The 26,095-nt window shown below is 27.3% G+C and overlaps 3 protein-coding genes across 5 annotated transcripts; 2 read left to right on the forward strand and 1 right to left on the reverse strand.

The window, feature by feature from the left end:
- Positions 1-1,459: 1,459 nt before the first annotated feature.
- LOC111039878 (probable serine/threonine-protein kinase DDB_G0282963) lies at positions 1,460-7,275 on the forward strand. 3 transcript variants are annotated; one of them, XM_022323527.1, is made up of 7 exons: positions 2,123-2,468; positions 2,529-2,710; positions 2,788-5,501; positions 5,962-6,069; positions 6,187-6,375; positions 6,995-7,112; positions 7,184-7,275. In XM_022323527.1, the coding sequence occupies exons 1-4, from the start codon at positions 2,446-2,448 to the stop codon at positions 6,052-6,054; spliced, it is 3,012 nt and encodes a 1,003-aa protein (XP_022179219.1). In that variant the 5' UTR covers positions 2,123-2,445; the 3' UTR covers positions 6,055-6,069; positions 6,187-6,375; positions 6,995-7,112; positions 7,184-7,275. The 3 variants fall into 3 exon arrangements, with proteins under 3 accessions (XP_022179220.1, XP_022179219.1, XP_022179218.1); XM_022323528.1 differs by lacking the exons at positions 2,123-2,468; positions 6,187-6,375 and adding an exon at positions 1,460-1,575; XM_022323526.1 differs by lacking the exon at positions 6,187-6,375.
- A 2,153-nt stretch (positions 7,276-9,428) lies between these two features.
- On the reverse strand, positions 9,429-12,274 carry LOC111039920 (WW domain-binding protein 11). The gene is made up of 9 exons (XM_022323582.1): positions 12,073-12,274; positions 11,866-11,991; positions 11,161-11,258; positions 10,769-11,001; positions 10,554-10,687; positions 10,395-10,489; positions 10,195-10,303; positions 9,773-10,115; positions 9,429-9,703 (listed from the first exon to the last, which is right to left on the reverse strand). The coding sequence occupies exons 1-9, from the start codon at positions 12,134-12,136 to the stop codon at positions 9,493-9,495; spliced, it is 1,413 nt and encodes a 470-aa protein (XP_022179274.1). The 5' UTR covers positions 12,137-12,274; the 3' UTR covers positions 9,429-9,492.
- A 1,907-nt stretch (positions 12,275-14,181) lies between these two features.
- LOC111039881 (ATP-dependent RNA helicase dbp2-like) lies at positions 14,182-24,490 on the forward strand. The gene is made up of 10 exons (XM_022323531.1): positions 14,182-14,414; positions 16,008-16,364; positions 16,434-16,559; positions 16,624-16,735; positions 17,027-17,395; positions 17,479-17,651; positions 17,713-17,823; positions 18,830-18,951; positions 23,605-23,844; positions 23,909-24,490. The coding sequence occupies exons 2-10, from the start codon at positions 16,081-16,083 to the stop codon at positions 24,367-24,369; spliced, it is 1,998 nt and encodes a 665-aa protein (XP_022179223.1). The 5' UTR covers positions 14,182-14,414; positions 16,008-16,080; the 3' UTR covers positions 24,370-24,490.
- Positions 24,491-26,095: the final 1,605 nt, after the last annotated feature.

The following is a 26,095-nucleotide window of genomic DNA, read 5'->3' on the forward strand; positions in this document are numbered from 1 at the left end:
AACTTAAATAGTTAAAATATTTTCTGCCCCTTGCCAAGAGGGTTTAGTACGGCCTATGGGTAGGTAGGTAGATACATCGGTAATCATAATAATGAGATAATAATATAATATATTGTGCGAAGTTTTTGGTAACATTGTAACAATTAATTCAAATTACCGTAAAATTGATCGAAAAATAAATTACCTACTTAAAGCTATATATATATATATATACCTAATATAATGAAATATACTAAATAATATTTAGGCTGACAGACCACCGTCTCCTTTCAGAATAAAAATTATTTAACATATTTGTTAGTCATTGCACTATTACTGTGATCTACCTATACTCAATGCCTCGAGGCACTATCGACAACTGCTACTGTATAACAGAGGGTGTTCCCCTGTTTTCTTTTAGTTTAAAAAATTTCTTCAGACTTCAATTAATGCCTACTTATGAACCTACCAATAATTATTTTATTTGCCCCTAAACAATAGTTACAAATGTTTTTATTAACATTTTTTTATGGGACAAGCCCTTTAAATACAAAAAGATATAATAATGATGTCTAGAACAACCAAAAAGGAAAAAATAAGTACTGAAACATACTAATGAATTTTGGTTACTTTTAAAAATATAAATAAAACATTCATGGAATATATTAAAGAAATCGACATCATTACAATTTATTAGATTATAAGTACATATAATGATGCTATCGGGAAAAAAAGAATCTGTGCAAATTTGATGTTATTTTTTTTTAAAAAAGGTACAAATATTAATTTGAATTTCTAATCGAATAATAAATTGTACATACAAATACAGAGTTTACTTAATAAATCAGGACATTCAATATGGTTAAGAAGATGATAGATGATCAAGTAGTCAGATATCTTACGTCTAACGATACATGGCTGAATATAAATAGAGTCCGCTATTAATGTCATTGAGTCTCCGGAAATAGATACATTTAAACGGAAAACAATTCACTTTAGAAATTTGTACTGAACATTGTCAACCAGGTTATCAGTTGAATTTTGACCACATATCAATGATCCAAACTCCAAACTCTGAGTTAGACCTAATAAGAGAGAAATAAAGTGCTTTTAGTGCAAGGATGATGCACATTTTTTAATTCTTTAGTATACAAATGAACTACAAATACATATACAGTACCTAGGTCAATTGGTACAAAGTTATATCGTATTATGTCTTACTACGGTAAGTTCTTCTGAAACTCGATAGTTGTAACGAGAATCATATTTTGAAACTGTTGTACTATCTCTTACCTTTTTTAAGAAATGTTTTACTATTTGCAATCGACAATTTCAATATTTTAAAAAAATTTCGATTTAGTTTTACGTTTTGCCGAGTACCTTTACCAACATTTTGGATCTTGTCGAGTTAATGTTATTCTTCTATGAAACTTCAGGAAAAGGGCCTGTATTTATTTTTTATTTATCTTTATGTATAGGACGTACAACAACCAGTCCACCACAAAATTAAAAATATAAAAGTTGAAATATTATACAACCGTGAAAGTCCGTGGTTGAACAGAATGAGGCATAAAAAGCCCGTGGTGAAAAAGTCCGGTACGTATAATTAGACAATAGGAAAAATATGATTTTATGCACAATTAACTTCCGATTAGTATTAATATAAATCGTAACTAAATGATTTGCATGACAAAATTAATAAATAATTTTGTAGGTACCAATATTGGCAAAATATTTCAGTAAAATTATTTTGAATATTGTTATAAACACATAAATAACGGATTTTATTTAGTTAAGATAATTTACTAGATAATTATTAGTCAATACTTAATTACACTGAGAAATTATTATAATATATTATGTATATGATGGTAATGATAGAAAGTATACCTAATTATAATCATTGAATTTTTTTTTAAAATTTATTATTTTAAGCATTGTTACATATATTATGTACCGAACTTTCTTACCTTGGACATTTATATACCGGACCTTTAGGTTTAGGACTTATCTACTTCTGACTTTTTTTCCTAAGACTTGCCGCGATTCGTAAATAATAATTATCAAAGTGATAAGTGCTATCTACATTCTACGCCTTTACGATTGTAGATAGAACTTATCACTATTATACTTAATAATTATTATTTATTATTTATCCTATAATAATAGAGTTTACTCAGTTTAGGCTATAGTAGTTATAGGTAGTTAATTATTTATTACTCTGTTCTAGTGTACATAATATGTTTATTGTTTATGTTTTTACATTTTATTAATTTTAAAGTTTTGAATAATTATAATATTAGTTATGTATTGAAGTCACAAAATTATAAATTATTGAATAGTAAAGCTTATTTTTGTTTCATGCATAACTGGTCAAGACTTAAGTTTTTGAGTGTTAACTGATAATTAATGTTTTCTATTTTATAAATAAGTTTTAGTTTAGTTTCAAGGATTTTTTACTTTATAATGGGTGGTAAAAAAGCACCATCGTATGTATTTATTATTCATCTTTTATTGGAATTATTAATTCAAGTGTTTTTTCTTTCTAGTAAAAATCGAGTATATGAAAAAGAACGCAGAGATCGTTTAAATGTCAGTTTTGAAGAATTGCGAACTGTTCTTCCACCATCAGACTCTAATGCATCATTAGGCAAAGCTGATATTATAAACCACGCAATTGATTTAATTCGTGTCTTGCAAAATGAAAAACTGAAGACATCAAGTATGCATAGTAAGTAAAACTGTTTTGGAACTATATTTGTAAATATATAATTTATTTAAAATCTAAATTATATTTTCTTATCTTAGGAAAGGAATTAATTCGCTTACAAAATAAAGTATCCCATTTATGTACAAGAATCAAACACCTAGTATCCATTTTAAAAGAATCAAATATTAAAGTACCAAAAGATAGGTCTGTTAAAAAGACGTGTATACAAAATAGATTAAAAACCAAACATAAAAAAGACCTGGTTGTCAGAAATAGTAGTATAAAAAAGTTTAAAAATAAACAAAAATTAGCTCAAAAAGTAAGGCCTATTACTTTAGCTACTAAACCTGTTAATATACCAGTTTTAGCTTCAACTAAGCCTACATTCATTTTACCCAATGGACATTTAATCAAAATTGATACTGCTCCTATTATACCTCAGTCACAAATCATTTTTGATATACCCAAAATACTTTTGTTACCCGATTACAAAAATTCAGAAGTATTAATTGCTCCCAAAAAAAATGATGCAACCATTACTACATCTATAAACAAAAGACCTATACCATCATTAGTAACATACAACAGATTATTAAAAGAAACTAATTTTTTGAAGGAGAATAAAGTAAAACTAGCTAACAATAAAAAACTAAATAATAAATCTGAAAATAAAAATGAATCCAATAATTTACAAAAAGTTGAAAAAAATAAAATAGAAGATAGTGATAAACTTATTTGTACAGAACCAGTAAAATCAAATGATAATAGAGGTACAACAAGTCACACAATTGAAGCTATAGTTAAGGACATCAATCAAGATAAAAATGAAAAATCTATCGAAAGAGAAGAAATTGTATCAAGTATGACAATTTGTGATGGAAATAAAAACACATTAAAATCAATTGAAACAGATAATAATAAAATAACAACTAATTCTTCAGAGTGTTTATCAACGGCTCAATCTACATCAACTGTTGTTAATCCATTAAGTATATTAACAGAAGAAAATCAAAGAAAATCTATAGAATCTGCAAAAAACATTATTTCTTGTTTTGATGACATACGGTTACCAATACCAAATACAGATTTTTCTACAGATTTGTTTAGCTCTCTTCAGGGTCCAGTTGGAGGACATCACGCAGACTCCATGTCTCCCACAGAAGCTTTTCTTCTTTCATTTCCCCTGGTTTCAACTTCAAAAAACACTAATATATTAAATGAATCTGAACAAACTGAAATGCATTCAGCTACTCCCACAACAATATTGCAAATTGGTAACTTAGAATCTCCAGCTACAGAATTATTCCAGAAAAATGATGATGATTGTGAAAAAGATCAAAATAAAGATAAAATGAAAGATCAATTTGGTTTTAACGTCAAACCATTTTATAATGATGGATATATAGACATTAATAAAAAGAATGATCAACATTATGGTTATAAAGAAGTTAAAAAATTAAAGGCTATACCTCCACCTCAACCAACTGCTACCACTTACCATAAGACATCGTATAATGATATTTCTTCTTATTATAAAACAACCCAATCAAATTCTGATCTTTGGAGGTATACAAGTTATAATAATTCATTTGATAAAAATCTTAATAAAAATATTAAAAAAACTGATAAATCTACATCTACAGCATTTGCAAATAATGTTCCTTATGTAGTACCATATGACTTAAATTCAGTTAATTCAACTAATACAACTACATATATTGATACTGAAAATTATCAAGAAGTTTGGCCACACAAACCTAAACAGAAAAAGAAACAAAATGAAAAGAGTGTTCCAGTTAACTGGATGACAGATAAAGGCTGTCAAAATTCTTATGCAAAAAAAGATGACTTTAGCTATCAAAAGAAAAACAACTTTGATATGTCTTTTGATTTACAGTCCGAACCTAAACAAGCATATTCATGGTCCCCATCAAAAACAATGCCTTTATTACCTCATTTGGATACTAATATGCCTTCAACATTACCAACTCTTGTAGGAGATTTAGCTTTGAATATTAATACTGGCTCTAATACTCCATTTGATCAAAGAGTTTATGAATGCAACAAAAAAAGTGATAATATAATAAATCCTGTTACAAGTAGTGAGCAAAATATGCTCAATTATAAATCTCGTTCTGTTAATTCAAATTTCCTATCTGTCAGTCAGCTAGTAGAACAACCCAAGTCAAATGATAAACGAAAAGGAAGAAGTTGTGCTAAGGATTATTGTTGTGTATACCAAAATCAGAAGACAGATAAAGATTATTATCAAAATCAAACCAAACAATATTACCCTGAGATTAATACATTTGAACAAGATCAATCTTGGGTACGATCAAAATATTCACATGATTCTAGTAGATCAACAAATCACAGTGCTGAATCTTTAATTAGGCATCAACAAAAACATGGTTCTATTATAAAATCAAGTTCAAAAAACCAAAATTTAACTAATAAACAAACTACTTGTTATAGAACAAGTCAAAAACCAAGTTATAATAACAATGAAAATTTTGGCAATTATTATAACCAACCCAATAGTAATTATTTATATGAGAATAGAAATGATTTAGACAAACAACCATCTTCATATCAAATACCAACTAATTTCTATACTCCTCCGACAACTACGAAGCATAATATTTCAAATTATATACCTATTCCAACAACATTTAGTATGACAAGTTCGAGTTACAATAAGCCAGTTCAACATTTTGCCCAGAACACAAATAACTATTATAACAGCAGTAGTAATGTGAATACTTTAACAAACTTCAATTTAAGTACTATATTTCCAGAAATGATTGATAAGGTAAAATTTGTTTATTACTTAATGGCATAAGTGTGCGTATAAGGCAGTTAAAGTAGGCTCTCAATCTTGACTTCTCTGCAGCAGTGAATTTTTCTTGTTTTGTGAACGGTTATTGATAATATGAGTAGTAGATGTTAAGAGTTAATACTTAGTATAACGGTTATAAATTATAATTTATCTTATTTTTATCCTTATTCCTACATACAGGAGTATGACCAGTGAGTAGAGTAATAATACTAGTTACTAGTATAATTTAGTATCATAATTTTAAATTTGTAAATAATAATGTTCCCCTTTGGTTTCTCCTGAAATTTTGAATAATTGTTGGACCAGAATTCAATAAATTTAAACGTGAATACTTATTAATTATTATCCAAGACTACCCTGCCGATAATATCTGCGCACACTGATGCTTATTATATAATATGTATGTTTATAATCAATATAAATACATTTTTAGGAACCAAATATAACACCTTTAGGTGCACCAAGTAAAAATAATGAATTTGATGTTATGAATAATTATGGAACCAATTTACATTCATCTTATTAAATGAAAACTATTTAGGTAAGTTTTAATTAATTAAAGATTTATTTTACAATTTAATTGCTATATAGTCTATTGGTGGAAGCTATTCAGTATTTTCAAACTAGCATTTTTTTTTAACTTCTATACTCTGTTCAGTTTAAGTTAATCCACCTAACCAACGTAAAACGGTTGCCGTTGTGCAGGCCCCCCATCCTACCAATAAACTTCTGGGACCGTTGGAGGCGAGGTGTGGTATGAATTGCCAATTAATGGCGACTAACCAGAGAACCTGACTGACCATTGAGGGGTCTGACCGTTTGGGCGGATCAGTATGCATATGTGAAGGTGGGTCAAGTTAAACTGAACTGAGTATATATACTAATTACTAACTACTATTTACTAAGTAACTAAAATATTGTGTTCTACGTAATTTTTGTAAACATAAATTAGTATAAATATGTCAGTTAAGACTAAACCTGATGCTAATACAATATTATCAGACAATTATGGACAAAGCCATATCTGTTAATAACTATTAAAGTAAACTAAATTAAACACAACATCAAAAAGTAAATAATACATGGGTTATTTGTAGGCTTAAAGTTAGTATTTTAAGTTCTGATAATATTTATAAAATAATCATCATTCTACTATTAGAATTTAATATAAAAATATTGATACTATATGTTTGCAAGATTCATGATTTTTCTAACAAAACAAAAAAATAATAATTTTAGTATAAAGTAATAATTAGTAGTTATTATTAATTATGCTTGTTTTACATAGATCAATATTATATTAATACATTATATAAATATTACATTCTTAGTTTGGAGTTAAGATACACAAATCTTAGGCCATCTGTAAGACTTCATAATCCAGCCAAATTAATTTTAGTTTATGATATTTTTTAATTTTACATGGGTAATCTGGTATTTATTATTTTTTTTTAAATTTCCTACAGGTATCGGCATTGGAGGTTTTTATATTTGATGAAAGTAGAATATTGTAAGAAAACTTTTGAAGATTCTATAAAACTTTTATGCAATGGGGTCATTTTTCTAATTAGTGTAAAAAAGCAGGTAAATATTTAATCAACAGTTTGATTTTATGTATTAAAATTTAAAACTAACCATATTTTCTTATGTTATAGAAATTAAGAAATTTACAACTACCAAAATTTGATACAGAGAAGCAGATAATAAACCTTACAATCAGTATTTCCATAAAAATTTGTTTATTTTCAACAAATGTTTTATTATACTACAATCATAGGCGTGTTTACGGGAGTGGCCGGGAGGGCAGTGGCCCCCCGGCAGACTGTGCCTCTAAAAAAATCATGCCAGAATACATTTTTCTTTATTATGTAATTGTTTTTAATTTAGTTTTAAATGTTTTTTTATTGTTTTGACAATGGTTATACTTTTTGATCATAATTAAAAAATATTCCTACCATTGTGAATTTTGTAACATAAATAATGAATGTTTCTTCATGTCTAAAAATAAAAAAATAGGTCTCACAATTAAAAAAATTGTTGTGCCCCCTCGGCCACCAAAGTCTGAACACGCCTATGACTACAATTAAACAATTATGTTGTTATATTATATTATACAGCGTGATTCACCTAGCTCTCCTCATTTTTCTTTTAGAATGCAGTTATTCTAAATATAGTAATTTTTGCTGAAAATTTTGAAGTATCAAAGTTAAAATTTCAAACTAGTAGTTTATGAGTTATTTAATAAATTGTTGTAAGCATGTTTGGCGAGTCACCCCTGTATAAAAGTTGATTATATTACTAAAGTATGAAATAAACAATATCTTCTTAAGTACTTAACATGTCTGATATTATTCAATTAAATGATTATATCCTACTTAAGTGAATTATTATAATATACTACAAATATAGTTAAAAGTTCAGGCTGTTGAAAGCTAACCATTTTTAAGGGGTCAGATTTAAGCAATAATCTATATCCATTGTAACTGATGCGTGACTGTGTGTGTAGTGATTGATCTTTAGTGTGGGTGGGTTACCCGAACTCTTTGTGTAGTTAAAGATAAACTACCTCTAAGATTCTTGGAAATCAGTAAAGTAGACGAACACAATCACAGGTCATTATACTTTACTATCAAAAAAGTATCAACATGAAAGTATCAAAAAGTAGAAGAAAAATTCACCCAATAACAAAAGCCCGATTTTATTTTTAAAACATACTTGAATTCCTTATTTATTTCTAGGCTATGTAGGAAATGGATTTTTTTTTCAAAATTCACCTTTACTTTAGTGTCAAAAAAGAGAGAAAAAAAATTGAATTTTAAAATTAGACTTATGGAAGCATATTTTTTTCTTCTGCTTTTCTGCTTAATGGTCTACATGCATGAAAAAAACGATCCACTTTCAACAGCTTTAATTAAATAATATAAAAATATAATATAAAACCAATAATAAAACATTTGTATTAATGACAACCAATTATTCAGGGATACTCAGTGCAATGACTCCTAGTTAGTTGGGGTTGGACTTTATCTTTTAAGTAAAAATACTGTTCTTATGTTCTAAATATGATAGTAACTTGGCTTATCAATCTTTTGAACATTTACCAACTCATTACTTTTCAAGAAATCATTTTTAAATTTGTTCATACATTGTGATAAGCAGGATTTAATTGGTTTTGGTTTTTCTTTTAAATAAAGAGTTTATTTATTTAGTTCAAAGATTAAATTTTCACCATTTAATTATTATTGAATTGCACGGATATGAACATTTTTGAATCATTTATGAGGTAAGTACATAATTTGACATTTTTATTATTTTTAAAATTTTAAATTATTTACAAGATTCATTTTATGCATATATATTCTAATTACAACTAAAAAATCTCTTAAATAATTAATTTTTTCAATAAGTGCTTTTACAAAATTGAATAACAAGAATTTGTTTTTTTAAAATAAAACTTCTTAATTTTATCTTTTGAGATCTTAAAATTGTATTTAATACTTATCATAATAGGCTAACCATATTAATTTGAAAAATGACGAATTACACATATTGTAACATTCAAATATTTTTAGTATATTATTTCATTAAAAATGCGTTATTTTAGAAAAAATGAAGACACAAAACTATAAAATACTAACCAAAATGTCATTAAAATAAATAACAAGCAAACAATTATTAATATAGTAGCATTTAAGTTCAGTAACCAATTTTGTTATGATGAAAAAAAAATTAATTATTTATAAAAAAGATTATTTTGAAGACCTTTTAGTTATGCTTAGAATAATAAATAGTTTATTTTGTATTCAAATTCTTGATCTTCTAAGTAACAGTAATCTGCATTATTGTTTTAAAGAAATTAATTGGAAAAGTATTGTGTTGAAATAAATGAATATCTGAGTATAAAAATGTACTAGTTTTATAATTTTGTAAATAAAAAAAAAAAAATATAATAATAAGAACTACTTTAAAGAAGCCCTTCCATTTCTTGCATAAATTGCATGTATGCATCATCTTTAGTCTGTTGCCCAGCTTGTTGGTTACTGGCAGCAATATTAGATTTGTATTCTGCAGCTTTATGTTGTTCCCATGCATTATCTCGCTTGTTTGGTCTACCATCATCTCTTTTCACTCGGATGGATGTAGGCAAGAACCGTGTGATATCAGCTGCAAGATTTCTATTACAGACAATACAAATTACACCATTAGTTAGATAATATAGAATAAATATACAATTTTAAATATACCTCATTTTTGGTTTTGCTTCAATTGTAGACCCAGTATTGTGTTGAGCTTCGTCACGATTAATAAGTTGAGGTTCGGCACTCACAATATTTGGTGTTACAGCAGCAGCGGCAGCAGCAGCTGCTGCAGCTGTATTCATATTGTTATGCATACTAGAGTTATACCTCATCATTCTTGGCGGCATTCCAGGAGGGGGTCCAGGAGGTAATCGTACATGCATACGTGGTGGTAAACCAGGCGGAGGTCCAGGAGGTAACATTGGTGGTCGGCCGGGAGGTGGACCTGGAGGCATTCTACCAGCAGGTCCACGATATGGCATAGGAGGAGGAACACCCACTGGTAAACCTTTATAAATAATTATTTTTAAAAATCAGTGTAAATATTGAGTCTTAATTATATACTTTAATATTCATATTTATCATACTTGGTGGTAATCCTGGAGGTAAACGTCCCGATGGAGCAGGTAATGGTAAAGGAATTTCATTGGAGTCTTCGTGTTTTCCTGTTGAACTCATCTTTTGAACTTCATCAATCTAAAAATAAGTCAAATTGTTTGAATTATGTAGTAAAGGTTGTATAACATTGATTTAGTATCTAGTATTTAGTATCCAAGTTACTCCTTACCTCTCTCATGAAAGTCTCTATATCATCAGTAGTTTTATTTTCTTTACCAGAATCCTCTGGTTCAGCAAACCTTAATGTGCGGGAACGTTTTGGAGCTAAGTAGAAAAAAATATTAATGTATGATACTAAAAATAAAAGTTAATTATCTCATCAGCTAACCAGTTTCTCCATCACTTGAATCATCTTCATAATCATCATCATCCCTTTCTTCGTCTGTTAATATAGGAGGTACACCAGGGGGTACGCCCGGTGGTCGTTTTTTAGTACCTGATATTGGGGACATTGGTGGACTACTGAAAATGACAATACTATACTTGTAGGTTTTAATACAAAAAACAAAGTTGTAATAGTATATAATATAAATAATTACTAACGTGTATAATGGGGGCTTTTTCAATATTCCTAATGGTAATTCATTAGAATTATATCCTGTGTCAGAAGCAGGTAATGGAATATTTGATGTCATAACAGGTAATGGAATTTCATCAACTGATACTTGTTGAGCTGTTTTTACTGCATCAAAATATGATATTAGCTTGAAACGACGTTTCTCATATTCCGATTCTGCTCGTTTGATTTCATGATATTTATCAAGCTCATCTTTTACCTAAAAATAGTCAAGTATATTTTCTAAATTAATTTTTAGTAAATATTTAGTATCTGAAAATCTTATATAATAAATTAATCAAATATAAATTTTAATTAAAATACTGAAAACCTTAATAACAAAAATATTCCTTTAGGATAGGTTGAGCATGGTACTTACATACATTTTCATAACTCGATCAAATGTTTCTTTGAGTTTTCTTCTTTTTTCTCTTAATACTTTTTCATTAAGAGGAGATGGCTGAACAACGTTGTATTCTATAAATTATATTAAATGTTACGTTATACATTTGATTTTTTTTTGTACCTGGAAGATTTAGTTAAACAGAAATAATAATTATCATTTACTATAAATATTATTACACTTTTGTTTATAGATCATAGATCTATTCTCTTTATTAACCTTCATCTACATTTTTTTTGTGATTTCAACTGTTAGCTATACACAAAATAACTTGAAAGATTGAATAATTATAAGTTAAAAATTTGTTTAGCCTATACAATAAAAACACTTGGTAAAATAACTCCAAATAATAATATTTATTTAAAATATTTTGCGATCAACTTAATCTAAATACTAAAGTTATTACAATTATCCATTAAGACTCAACCATTTTAAGAAAAATAAGAATTTAATTAGTTATCATAAACTTATGGTCAATTCAGATGAAAACAATCTTATTAAGATTGAATTTAATATAAAATGTTATAACTATAACACTATAATATAAGCTTATAATATAATATCATGTAAATACGAAATGTATTATCAATTATTAATCACATTATTTCAAGAATAGCTTTATTGTAATATGCATTAATTCCCATTTATATATTATTAATATATAACTAAATTTTACATTACCCATTTGATCAATTTTTTCCATTTCTGCAAGTATTTGTAATGGATCTTTTCCCTTCAGTACAGCAGTTCTTACAATCATACGCTGTTTTTTATTTTTTTTCAATTCTTTTTTCCTGGCTTCTTTTCCTGTTTTGTATACACAATATATTTTAATAGTTTATCTACTTGAAAATTAATCATATTTAGTAGAATATACACAATACTTACTCGCTTGATCAGTGGGATTCATGTATTTACCACTTTTAGTGGTGTTTATTGAACGCCTCCCCATGATTTAAATTTGTAATGAATAACTAGTACTTAAGAATAGTCAAGATAAAGTTACATTAATTAAAAATAAGATGCATACATTCAAATAAAAGTTATTAAATGAAATACAGTGTTTTTGATTGAAATAAACAAATATACTGATAAGAATTATCACATTAATGGAGTATCTTCTAAAGTCCAGTGTGTCTTAAGCTGTGTTCCACCCCCGGGATTCCACAAATAATTCATAGGGGTTCTAAAATTACTCAAAACTTCTACCCTCCTTTTTAAATTAGTTATTTATATTAATTTTCATAAGGGTTCGGGTTCCTCTTAAAACAAAATAATATTGTTTAGTGTTCCATGATTTCAAAAAGTTTAAGAAACACGGAATCTAAACCTGCACAGAACTTACACTTTAAACAGTCCATATTTTTAAGTGCCTACCTGTTTAATATGTCTTAAATGAAATATTCGTAAATCACGCAAATATTATCCAGCAGGTACCAGTAACCCCTAATCACTATTCACCATGATGTAACATTTTAAATACAATTATTAGATATTTTTATTTCTTATTTCATCAACATATTTTACTTTTTGTACCATCTGGCATCTTTACCACAGTGGCGTGGTAAGTAGTGTGTTTAAAAATTAGTTATGTGGGTGAATAAAATATGAAATACAGGTCTAAAAATGATTGTATATTAATAACTTGATGTAACCAATGGTAATTATGTAGCCTATAATCTATACCACGATGTAGAAAAGATCTTCTCTGCATCGTGGTCTATGCTAACAAAAAAAATATACTCGTTTTTTGTGAGCCTTTTAAATCTCCGTGGGCCCCTGTTTGGTGTTTTCCCGATTATTTAGAAAAGTAAGTGGGTACTAAGATTTTTTTACCTTTTTTTAATGTACCAATCATTTATTCAATTACGGAATTAATTATTCCAATTACAATACAAACTATTACGGTTTACTATGTTTAATTTGTTACCAGAAACTACCCTTAAAGTTTAAAATCGGAGCATTCTTAATGCTCTAAAAAGTGATGAAAAAAAATATTTATTTATTAGTACACATATTATACATAAGGTATAAAGTATAATGTCATATCTTATATATATAAACTCATTAATTAGGTATGCCATGGAGGAGAGAAGGTGCAGTTTTATTACTTTAAGGTTTGCTCACTAAAATATGGCACATATTATAATAATAATTATATATAAATAATAATAATAATAATAATAATTATATATATATGATTAAACAAATAAATACATGTAGGCATCGCCATGTAGGCATGTAAGTAGACATAATGTGTTAACCATTCATACTATTTTTACATTACTTTTAGTGCGTATAATACACATATTGTCAGTGCCGGATTTAGGGTTGTAGGCTATTATAAGTTCAAGGCCTTCACAACTGAAGAATTTTTAATTGACTTACATGCTTTAAGAATTTTTGTGGGTGGCTCTTAATAATTATAAATATTGTGGGGGCCCCGTTTCCCTCCTCCCCTTTATTCAGCCCTGCATATTATGATTTACGAGACCAGACCAATTAGCACGGGTTAAGATAGAATTTATGTGGGTGCCCTTGGCAGTGAATGTCGGTATTTGTTCTATTTGTTTTAATACTTAGATCCTTACTTCGCCATTTATTATGTTCAATCTTCAATTCTATGTTATACAGATTTACTTTATTTATTTTGCGGCACGAATTAAAATATAATATCTTATCCTTAAAGTTAGTACAAGTTCTGTGATGTGTGTCGTGCGGTACAGAAAATAGCCGCAAAAGCACGAACTAAGTTAAAACTGTTTCAGTTCGTGGCTGAAAGTTCAAAGCCAAAATCGCGCGAATGTAAATAATAATAATCGGTCACCATAATATTATTATGTCTATGTTGGTCACGCGTGTCATGCTTCAAGGAGTTTCTATAAAAACAATTACGTCAACAGTGTTTACCAAATTATAGGTATATATGTGTAATATATTCTGTAAAATATAGTTGGCGTCGTTTGAAGTCGAACATTGTTTTTTCCATTCGTCGAAATAATTGATAATTTTCTTTTTTAGTGCAACAGCAACACAGCGACGAACGCCGAACGTAACAAATCTAGTAAATCTACAGTTTTTGTTGTTCCACAAGCTAGAATTGCTTTTCGATCGTTTTGTTTTTTACAATTTCGTATAGGTATATCATATAAAATATTTAATTTCTCCGTACATTGTTATATGTTATTATTTACTCGTTAAAATAGTTTCGCATAGAAAGTACCTTACACGTAAGTATAGATTTATGTTTTTATTCGTCATTTGTCAGTCCACCATTAAGTTAATGCAATGAATCTTCCACAAAATAGTGTACCTAGTCAAATAAGTACACAGTTGCCTACGGTATTTGTGTGTAAAGAAATGTTTAAAGACTATATGAATATATAAATACCTAATATTGAGGCAAACGTGAACAATTTTCTACAGATAGACTCTTACTATTTGTAACTAGCAAAATCTAACAATAATATTTAACTGTAAGGATTTTATTTGTTTTAAAATATAATTAAATCTCTACTTCAATTATTTTATAATTTTGGTTTTTAAATAATATTTATAAATCCATTTTATTTGTTTAATGTTATTTTGGGTGGGGCCAAAATCAAAGCCAATAGATATTTAATTAGGAATTATAGTATCTTCAGCATAAAACATTCAACATTATCATTTATAAATGTTGCTTATTTTATGGAAAAATATATGAATTCATCGAGAAAACTAAACACATTACATGAAGATAAAGTTAAATTACAATTAATTTTGTTGTTAATTATAAACTATTAATATAAATTTGCAATGCGGCTTATCCATAAATCATTCAACTCTGTATTTGTATTTACTATTTGCTGCATACCATGTATTGTTGATTTTAATTTTGATTTTAATTTATTCTTAATAGAGATAATTGGGCTCAAAAAAAATATGATGTATACATAATGAGATCATAGTATTTTCTCCTCGGAGCAGGATGCATGTAAATTGTACTCGAAAAACTTAGACTTTTTTATTTTTCATATTATTTTTTGAGTAAAATGAGAACAGTAATAATAGTAATAATAATATACTTGGTAAAACGCTGTAAAATATATATTTTTGGGAAGAGAAAATCTGCTTTAAAATTTTAGATAGTCTTGCAGACATATCATGTTTATTATTAAATAAAACATATATTGTCCATAAACACTGTTTTTAGTACTGTATATAGTACTGCGGAGGTCCACGGATAATCTGCCCTCAGATAATTAAGAGTTTACCTTACTTGTATTTGATGTACAATACTTAACTAATTAGGAAAGTATAGATATTTGGATTTTAGAATATATTATTATGTTATTACCACTTCAGTAAGAACCAATATTTTGGATGTAATTTACATTTGTTAAAATACGTACAATATTAATTTTTCGAGTAAAAATATGTATTTTTTTAATATGTTAATAAAATATAAATTTTTTTAATATGTTAATAAAATATAAATTTTTTGATGGTTAGTTGACAATTTAAATTGTTATAGCAATGTTAGTTAATTATATGATATAATGTAAAGCAAAAATTTGCATTTAATATTTATTTTTGAAGTAATACATCTTTTTAGTTGCTATACCTATTTTATGAAAGAATGCATTCAACTTAATTGTTTTGTTAATATTTCAGTATTTTCTTTAACCTAGTTTAAAGTCTATAGTTTAAAATTTAAAATATTATTTTATTTATTTTATATTTAAATTTTAATTCGTGATGTGATAGCTGTGACTTCCATAATAAATTCTACCAAAATTGTTTATAAAATGTGCCCTAAAATAATTATTTATTTGATTTAATAGACTAGGAAATTGCAGTATCCAGGATAAAGAAATCTTATCACGTATAGCTGGCAGCAAATTGATTGACAGTTCAATGAGACGAGCAAGTTATGGTGGTGGCAGTCGAGGAGCGCCGAGAGGTGGCAGTATGAACAGAAGTGATAGTTATAGCAGCCGTGGCTCAGGTTTCGGTAGCCGTGGTGGTGGAGATAGTGATGGATACAGACGAGGGGGGCCAGGAGGAGGTGGAGGCAATAGTTTTAATAGCTTAAAGAGTAAGCAACCTGGCGGTGCTCTGCGTAAACCTAAATGGGAAAATGAAACTCTTCAACCTTTCCAAAAAAATTTTTATACTCCTCATTCATTGGTTTTAAACCGGTATGTATTCAATATTTATAATACAAAAATAAATAGTTTAATCTGTTTCTAAAATGTCTTTATATTTAGTCCTAGGCTAGAAGTGGAAAATTATGTTAGGGAGAAAGAAATTTCTTATGTTGGTACTAATATCCCAGATCCTATAATGAATTTCAACGAAGTCATTCTTCCAGACTATGTTTTCAATGAAGTAAAGTAAGTACTTGGGTATGAAGCTATTAAGAATGTTGCAAATAATAAATATTTGTACAATAATTAGAAAACAAGGATTTAACAATCCAACTCCAATTCAAGCAGTTAGTTGGCCAATTGCGTTGAGTGGAAGAAATATGGTTGGAATAGCTCAAACCGGTTCTGGAAAAACTCTTGCTGTAAGTTGAAGACTCTGTTTTCTTAAATATTTTATATTTCTTTAATAATTTTATTTTATAGGTTTATGTTTATTCTTTAGAATAAAATTAGTTTTTTTGTATAAAAGATACTGATTCTATTACTGATACAATTCATTCAAATAGAATTACAATTTAAAATAAGCATAGTAATGATTTCCACTATTTATTTTTAAAATTAAAAATTCTGACATTAAATTGATAAATAATAAAGTTAAAAAATAGTTTAGGCTCATATAATATACTAATTATTGTTCATATTTATATTTTTAGTATATGTTGCCGGCAATATTACACATCAATCATCAGCCTCGTCTCTTACGTTATGATGGTCCCATAGTTTTAGTATTGGCACCTACTCGTGAACTTGCTCAGCAAATTCAACAAGTAGCTGTTTCATTTGGCACCTCTACATTTGTTAGAAACACTTGTGTATTTGGTGGTGCTCCCAAAGGTCCTCAAGTTGATGATTTAGAACGGGGTGTAGAAATTGTAATTGCAACACCTGGAAGACTTATTGATTTCTTGGAAAGGAATACAACTAATTTAAAACGATGCACCTATTTAGTACTAGATGAAGCTGATCGTATGTTGGATATGGGTTTTGAGCCCCAAATACGTAAAATAATTGAACAGATCAGGGTAAAAAAAATTTAACTTTTAATTTGTATTTACATCTTATAATACAATTATATAAAAATTATAAACCAATATATTTTTAACAGCCGGATCGTCAAGTTTTGATGTGGTCAGCAACATGGCCTCCTGAAGTTAAAAATTTAGCAGAAGAGTTTTTGGATGATTACATACAAGTGAATGTAGGATCTTTAAATTTGTCTGCTAATCATAATATCTCTCAAGTAGTCGATGTGTGTGACGATTATGAAAAAGAACAAAAGTAAGTTTTATAAGAGTTTTAAAATATTATTGGAAAATAATGTTATTTTTATTTTTTTCAGACTTTATGCTTTGCTAACAGACATCTTTTCACAACCAGATAACAAAACTATCATTTTTGTAGAAACTAAACGTTCTGTTGATAATATTGTGAAATTAGTAAATCGGAATGGGTAAAATATTTGTATTTCCTAAGGATATCAATTTGGTGGTTTTTTTAAACTTAAGACACTCAATTTTTGCTAGTTAAAGAATGTAAATAGTTAAATGATGATTTCTAGAACTTAAATACAGCCAATCAACAATGAGTCAAGACCTGTGTTAGTTCAATTTAATAGATAACAGGCAGTATCATAATTAAAAAATAAAAAAGATTTCTCAATATTTGATTAATAATTTTAAATAACATCTAAACTAAGTGCAAGAGCACTTCATTTTTTTAAACCGATGACCTAGTGCAAGACCAGTGTTGTTAATTTTTCTTTTTCTTTTATTTATTAAGCAACAACATAAAATATATACCACCATTTCTTTAATATCCACTCATATAGAACTCTTAACTATTGTTATTTTTGTATCCCTTGAAAAGAGTTAGTTGAAATGTCTTTGTATTATCATCAATTGTTCTCTTTTCAGGTTGGCATTTATAGTCTACCACTTTAAATTACTTGTTTGATTTTCCCTTCAGTATATGCATTGTTGATGTAAGCTATCCTACCTGGATGTGAACTCGGAATTCCAAATAGTTGCTTCCCTATTGTCTTCAATGAGATCTTCGTTTTTGCCATTGGAACATAAATGTTCTTAACTTATTTTTTTTTCATTGTAAAGCTGAATTGACTTTATCTAAAATGCCTACAAGCAAATCCTAATATGTAGTAGAATATTATCTACTTCTAAATTGTAGTTCATTTTTTTAGTGTCTGTGTTTACGAATTATTACATATTTATTACACTAGTGTTTATTTTATTCTACATTAATAAAAAATGTATGAATATTCAAAATATTCAATAATAGTTTCTTGTTATTAAAAAAAAAAAATATTTTATCATTATGGTAAACATTACAACAATCGACTGAAATAATGAGTGTGTTTTGTTTCAAATAATCACCTTGGATAAATTATATTATATGTCATAAATATATGTTAATTATACTTATCATTATGTAATCTCAAGATGGAGATCCATTGGAATACATGGTAATAAGTCTCAAAATGAACGCGATCACACATTGAATCAATTTCGTTCTGGCCAAGCAAATATTCTGGTGGCAACTGATGTAGCTGCTCGTGGTTTGGGTAAGTTGCGGTAAAGAAAGCGAATCAGACCGTGGAACCCAGATTCCAGACTGGTTGTTATTGTATCGATGCCTTCGATGGTCTTGTATCTACTCGCTCAGCCGGTCGGGTTAATGTCAAAGAAAACAGAGAGCACGTCGGATGATTTTCAAGGCACGTAATATAATATAGCCTATTTTTCTTTTTTCTTTTTTTTTTTATTCTTGATAACCAAATCAAGAAAAAACAATACACATACAATGTGTAGGGCTGGTGTTTTAATCGCGCTATGTGTGTGGTTATATAAGTCTGGTCAAAAATGAAATGTGAATATATAAGCGGATTCAGATTATTCTGTAATAATTTAAAGCTCATTTAAAATTGATTCTGATCCGCTTAGATTCTCAATCATTTGATCAGTAATTACATCAGCCCAAAACTTAAAAGGAGGCTATGTTATACCAATTGACCTTAATTAGGCTAATATTAGTGCAGTAGAAGCTTAATTGTCTGAAACTTTAAAGATTTTGATGTTTATTGACTATCTATCAAGTTTACTACATGTTTATAATTATTAGTAAATTATGTATTAAACATAAGATACCTAACTAAAAAATTTTCAGATAATTAAGTTTGGGCATTTGTTAAGTGTCATCTACTGGGCCAAAATAATCTACCGTAATTTTATAGAATATATTGAGATAAAAAATATATTAATTCCTAGTGTCCAATTAAGAAGTTTTGCTGAGACTACTTTAGTATCTGATAAATAAAAGCCATACATATGTGATGGATATTGGCTGTATTTATTTAACCCCATTCAATTTTTAACTGAAAATCATTCAAAAAAATTTAAATCTGTACTCATGTAGGTAGCATACCAAAAAATATGACAAACCTACCTCTCAGAACTTACTCTAATATATCTTACATTTTCATTTTATTAAGAGAAAGTACCTGTGACTTGAGTTATTAAGATAAATAACACATTGTAACAGTGATACTGATACAATACTAATGTTAGCTAAGTAACTATCGTAATAACTTGTAAGCTTCTACCAAGTCCTGTAGTTATTACTGTTAGATATTATATTATTTTAACCTGCGTCCTTCCACTTCACTGTGTTAAACAACAGATTTATTTGACCATTAACTAAATAGAAATTGAGATCTATTTAAATATAAAACACAACACGACAATTAATTTGAAGTTATCTGGTTTGCCACATAAACAACATGACAATTTATAAATATTAAAATACTTAGTGATGGTCGACTATACATTAATTAAATTTTAGTTGAATAAATTATTATTAATCAATAATCAGTAGGTTAAATAGGGGAAAGTGGAAATACCCTTAAAGTTTTTTTGTAAGTAACATTTTACAGTTAGTCGGTAGCATACTACTCGAGTACCCATTTTTTCCCTTCATTAATTGTATTTTTTTTCCGGTAGTTCACATATTAAACCATAAAATGCCCAGTAGGTCATACACTAATCAAATGCCTAAATTCTACTGCAAATGTATATCTGTTAAAAGAGACATTCTCGATAGGCATAGAGGAGTAATTCAAATATAAATGTGAAGGAGCAATATACTTTTTATATGTATATTTATTTTTTAGGAATTTTTTTAAAGTTTTATTCTTAGCTTTTAATATTGATGAGCTTAATCAATTCTTGGACAAATTTGCAACAATATTTATACTAGTTATATTGTAGTGTATGTTTGATGTTCAAAAAATATATAGTTTAATGTTATTATAGTTAATACATGTTGAATATCGAAGATCTAACTGATTTTAATAACAGCTTACATTACAATAATAAGTAAAGAATTAAAAATGTATATCTGCTTGAAAAATATTTATGATCCTTGATAAGATTATATTTGTATCAGGCAATGTAGGTAAGCATTATATATTCTTGTAAATAGTATACATTACTTAAATGTGTTATAATGTTAAAGCAACATTGAAGAAACATTTAAATACAAATTAAAAATCAACATTTAGTGAAATGACGTGGTTGATTAGGATAGCTGGCACTGAATTAACCTAACCATGGTTATAAAGAACCGTTAATGGTTCAGTTCAATGTTTTATATTGGTCTCCTGCTGGAGCATAATGCAACGGCAAAGCATAGTACTTGTTTTCCTCTTTCCTGGTAATACAACAGGTCAATTTGTACTGATTTATATACTAATTGTCAACCATGCCTCCTTAAGAAGGGTTCATTAATCTTTTAAAATACTACATTAAACATGAAGCAGGAATATATCATTAATGCTAAACACAAAATTGAATGAATATACCAATCAAAAAGTCATAAGACTAATATAATAATAAAGTAAATTACAAGAGAAACAAAAAAACTCAAATTTCATAAAAAATAATTTGGCACTATGTGGACATTTCACTATTTTTATGTAAATAAAACAGTTATTTATTTCTTATATGTTTTGCATTTTAAAATATAATTACAATCATTTTTTTAATTTTAATTTAAGTACTGATTTTATAAAATATTATATAAAAAGTTTATATTTTATTTAACAGGTAGCTTTATTTTCCAAATAAAAATAAATTAAATTAGTTTGAATAATTAAAAGGAAATATTAAAATAGTTAAAACTGGGTATGAGCCATTTCATTAATATAATTATACTTCACCAGTTACATAATTTCAGACAAATAAACTTAGTTAGAAATACTATACCTGATGAAAAGTGGTATTAATATGTTGTATATTATATTATGTATATAATAATTAAAATATATTATTTAGATAATATTTATTACTTAAATATGATTTTCAAAATGTGTTCAAGATTACAATCTATACAAATTGACCATTTTATTATAGGTGCTGCTTGCTTAAATTTTGTTATGGCAGCAACAAATAATAACAGATAGTTAGAGGTTTATATAATAGTTTTAAAAATATGTAATTATTATTAACATTTGTGAAGTGCATAATGTGTGTTGTTTGTATAACTAGTTCAGTTCAACATCACTAAGTACTTTTGAAGAAAAAAATTGTAATTTATTGGATAAAATTTAAATATTTCCGAGATTATTTTTTGAGTTTCAAAGATATATTGATGCTATATTATGTGCTAATATTTCCTAATGATGTTAGTTATTTAGTTATAAAAGAAAGTATAATTTGGCCTTCAGAAACGGTTAAGACTCATCATAAGAAGTTAGAAGATAAAACATGACATAATACTAATCAATAATAATCATTATACAGATTTATGTTGTAATGTTGTATAATATTATGCAGCAAATAATGCTCCTTCATGTTAAAAAAAGGCATCTGAAATATTTAATATTATGTCAATCAGTCTGGTAATTTTATTATATTATTTAAAAATGTATTACAGGATAAAATCAAACTTATTAAATTATGTGATTTTGTTCTAATATTATACTCTTAGCAGTTATTGTTTACATTGCCACAGTTGAATAATATTTAACCATATTATTTTATTTTTAAGCAGTTAATTGTTATATATTTTAATTGTGTAGGTATCCTATTTATATATAAATTTGTTGCAATTATATTGTTTATATTGTATATGTACATTATAAATCCTCTAAAAAGTGCCATTCACTGGATTAGAAAAAAGTATTAGCATTTGCGAGACTTAATGTGCCTTCATGTTGTTTTAAGTCTTAGGTATTTGCCTGGAACAAGTAACTAAGTGCTAATATATTGACTATTCTCTGTCTCAAAGTAGAATACAATGGCATGAGTAATGACCGGTGGAAGGAAAAAGTGTGCAGAACCGATGTATTCTACTTGGTGACGTAGAATGTAATAACCTTCACTAGGAAAAATGTTTCTTTTATTGACAAACAATAACTTAAAATTTTGTTTTACAAATATTACAATTTATAATATAAGTTTTCAACATAACTAGTGTTATAAGATATATTTTTTCTCATTTTAATCATATAGAATATAAGTGATTCTTAAAAATACTTATCTACTTTTGACTACTGCTGTTGCATTTATACAACAGTATGCCCCAAACACAACTGATATCCTGCAGCTGCTGTCATGTATACCCTTTTTTTATCAACAACAGCATATAGAAAGGAAATCTCCAAAGGTATTTCCAATAAAGTCAATTTAATGCATTACAGTTGGGTATAATCATATTACAATACACTTTTCAAATGATATACTAGGGTCACTGATATATTTCTATTGGTGTTTTGATTGTATGAGTTATTTGTGAAAATGTAAAACGTAACACAATGCATACACTATCTGGATTAATTCTAAAAAATGACTTTTTTATATTCATTAAGTCTGCATTGTTTATTTTGACTTAAGTTCTTTTAATAATCTATTTACATAAATTACATCATTTTAAGAAGTTTAAACATGTACAAATATAATTAATTTTAAATACCTACTTATTAATGATATTGCATATAAATACTTATTTATAACTGAATATTCATTAAAACGTACATGGTTAATGAATAATTTTTTTTACATTGTAAATTTTTTTTTAAATTTAATTTATTTAAAATTGTTGTTATTTATTGATTATTTTTAATTTAGTTTGTTCTACTATATATATTATATTGCCTATCTTCTGCAGTTTTATTTTGATTCGTTAAATATTAATAATTGAATATTTTATTCTTAATTAGATGTTGATGATGTCAAATATGTAATAAATTTTGATTACCCAAATTCATCTGAAGATTATGTACATCGTATTGGTAGAACTGGTCGTTCTAGCCGTACTGGAACAGCATTCACATTTGTTACCCCTAGCAATGCTCGTCAAGCCAAAGATCTCATATCTGTCTTACAAGAAGCTAAACAAGTGGTTAATCCTAAGCTTTTTGAACTTGCAGAAATGGCTGCTGCTGGAGTGTTTGGAAAGAGTATGTTCTGGAAAATTGTTAAAAGTCTAGTGTTTGAATAATAATTATGTCCTAAATGTTTTAGTGGACCGTTCCAATCGTAGCCGTGATCGTGGTGGACAAAATAGTCGAGGCCGTGGTAATCATGACCGTGGTAGTCGTGGAAACTATAATAGTGGTGGCCGAGGTACATATAGAGGAGGAAGTCGTGGTGGTTACTTGGGTGGAAGTCATAGTTCTAGTCGTGATAGCTATACAAGCGGAAATCAGGGAGGTCGTAGTGGGTTTACAGGAGCTACTCCTGTTAACAGTATTATGAGTAATAATAATAATGGAACTGCTCCGGGTCGTGAAAGAGCAAGCAGATGGGGAGATAGTAATAATAGTCAAGTAACGCAGCACCAACCTACTAGTCAGCATCAACCAGCATTTGTGTCGCAGCCTCCCGTTCAAATACCTAATATGAGCAATCCACCCCCTGGTTATGCGAGCAGTTATGGATTCCAAGCGCCTCAACCTAATAGTAACTTTAGAGGAGGTTTTTAATTTATGACTTTGAATTTTTTCTTTTATATTTGTATTAATTATAAAGCACTTTATTTTCAAACCCAATTTTATTAGATAACAATGGTGTGTTTAGTAAAGGAAAAAATAATATAAAATTATACCTGTGTAATATTACTTTTAGTAAATTATTGATAAATTAAAATATGAATACACTTATTTATACAATATATATATATATATACTCAATATAACTAAATTTTAAATATTTATTATTTGAAGTTATTATTTTATACAATTTGAAAATTATATTGTAAAATAAATCCTTCTATTCTAAAATTATCCAAATAGTTACTCAATACTTACTAAGATTTATGCTGGATAGATGATAATTTTTGTACTCAACATTTAAAATAGTCTGTTTACAACATGTAAAAATATATACTCTGCTGATGACATAATGAATGTTTAGGATAAAAACATTCATTTATTTTAAAATAAATTCAAATATATTTCAAAACTTTGGTTGTCATTTTTTTTGTCAGTTATTACTATTTTTTTTCATAGCTAAATTAATAAAAAGTAGGTTGTAGGTATATGGTTTAATGATACAGTATCATAATAATAATAATTTGTATATTTAATCACATTGAATTTGAACATTGTATTTGATACAATTTTGCAAACTAAAAATTATAAAATAATTTATGCTAAATAGGATATACGAATCCTCCTATTCCGAACACTGGTGATAACATTAATATATATTAAACCAAAGAACAAACCATTGACTATAAATACAATTTAATCAATGACTAGAATAATAAATATAAAAGAGGGTAAGCGAATGTCACTCTGCTGTACAATAGGTTTTAAGTGAGTCACTGTAATGAATGGTGTTAAATTTGAATGTAATGATATAAAGTCATTGTATGCGAAAAACAATAAGCATAGGTGGTCTGCCAATCTTTATTATTACTTTGTATGTTTGATAAATTTATTGTGATTAAAGTAATGTATTTAACTAGTAAGCATTAGGACTACGCGGTAGATTAAATTCATTCTTGCCTAAAATATAATAATATACTTTAAAAGTTTCAAGTACCCACAAATAATATTTTTAATTTACAACAAAATAACATAAATCATTATTCTTTCTTGGTTATATGTAACTTCATCCATATTTTAAAATAAAAAACGATATATATTTTTAGATTTTTTGGTTACAGAATAACATACTTGGGTGTTATAAATATTCAACCCTTAGCTATAAGCCTATAAAAGTTCAACATTTTATAAATATTTAACTATAAAATAATTTATAAATGTTGAATGATATGAATTTTGTCAACATTTTAACTTAAATGCTTATAAAAAAATCCTGTCTATGTATTCTAATTAATTTTTAACTGATATTAAATTTTCAAGCTTTTCGAACCAATAAATAACGAGTCGAAATATTTTGGAAATTTGATCAAGTATATGAATTGATGAAATAAACAAATTCAGTAAATTTCAAGTATCTGCAGTTATTCGTTTTTTAATTACAATAAAATAAGAATATCGTTGTAAGAGAAATTTAGTGAATATTCAATGTTGTAAAAACTTCAAACGCTCATAAAAATTCAATTTGTCTCCCCGATAAAATTTTTTTTTTTTATAGATGTAGACAAACTTATAAAGAATCTTGTATTAATTATAAAATCTTAGATATAAAAAGAAAAACTTTATGAATTCATAATTCAACATTATTTTCATGATTTTTGTG

This window comes from Myzus persicae, unplaced genomic scaffold, assembly GCF_001856785.1.
Source record: "Myzus persicae strain clone G006 unplaced genomic scaffold, MPER_G0061.0, whole genome shotgun sequence".
Classification (NCBI taxonomy): Eukaryota; Metazoa; Arthropoda; class Insecta; order Hemiptera; family Aphididae; genus Myzus; species Myzus persicae.

Excerpts from the sequence above, each read along its gene's own strand:
- LOC111039878 (XM_022323527.1), top strand. The coding sequence starts at position 2,446 with ATGGGTGGTAAAAAAGCACCATC. Across the intron at positions 2,469-2,528 it reads GGTGGTAAAAAAGCACCATC|TAAAAATCGAGTATATGAAA; the intron begins GTATGTATTTAT and ends TTTTCTTTCTAG. Across the intron at positions 2,711-2,787 it reads GAAGACATCAAGTATGCATA|GAAAGGAATTAATTCGCTTA; the intron begins GTAAGTAAAACT and ends TTCTTATCTTAG.
- LOC111039920 (XM_022323582.1), bottom strand. The coding sequence starts at position 12,136 with ATGGGGAGGCGTTCAATAAACACCACTAAAAGTGGTAAATACATGAAT. Across the intron at positions 10,688-10,768 it reads AAAAAGCCCCCATTATACAC|TAGTCCACCAATGTCCCCAA; the intron begins GTTAGTAATTAT and ends TGTCATTTTCAG. Across the intron at positions 10,116-10,194 it reads ACCTCCAGGATTACCACCAA|GTTTACCAGTGGGTGTTCCT; the intron begins GTATGATAAATA and ends TTATTTATAAAG.
- LOC111039881 (XM_022323531.1), top strand. The coding sequence starts at position 16,081 with ATGAGACGAGCAAGTTATGGTGGTGGCAGTCGAGGAGCGCCGAGAGGT. Across the intron at positions 16,365-16,433 it reads CATTCATTGGTTTTAAACCG|TCCTAGGCTAGAAGTGGAAA; the intron begins GTATGTATTCAA and ends CTTTATATTTAG. Across the intron at positions 23,845-23,908 it reads TGCTGGAGTGTTTGGAAAGA|TGGACCGTTCCAATCGTAGC; the intron begins GTATGTTCTGGA and ends TAAATGTTTTAG.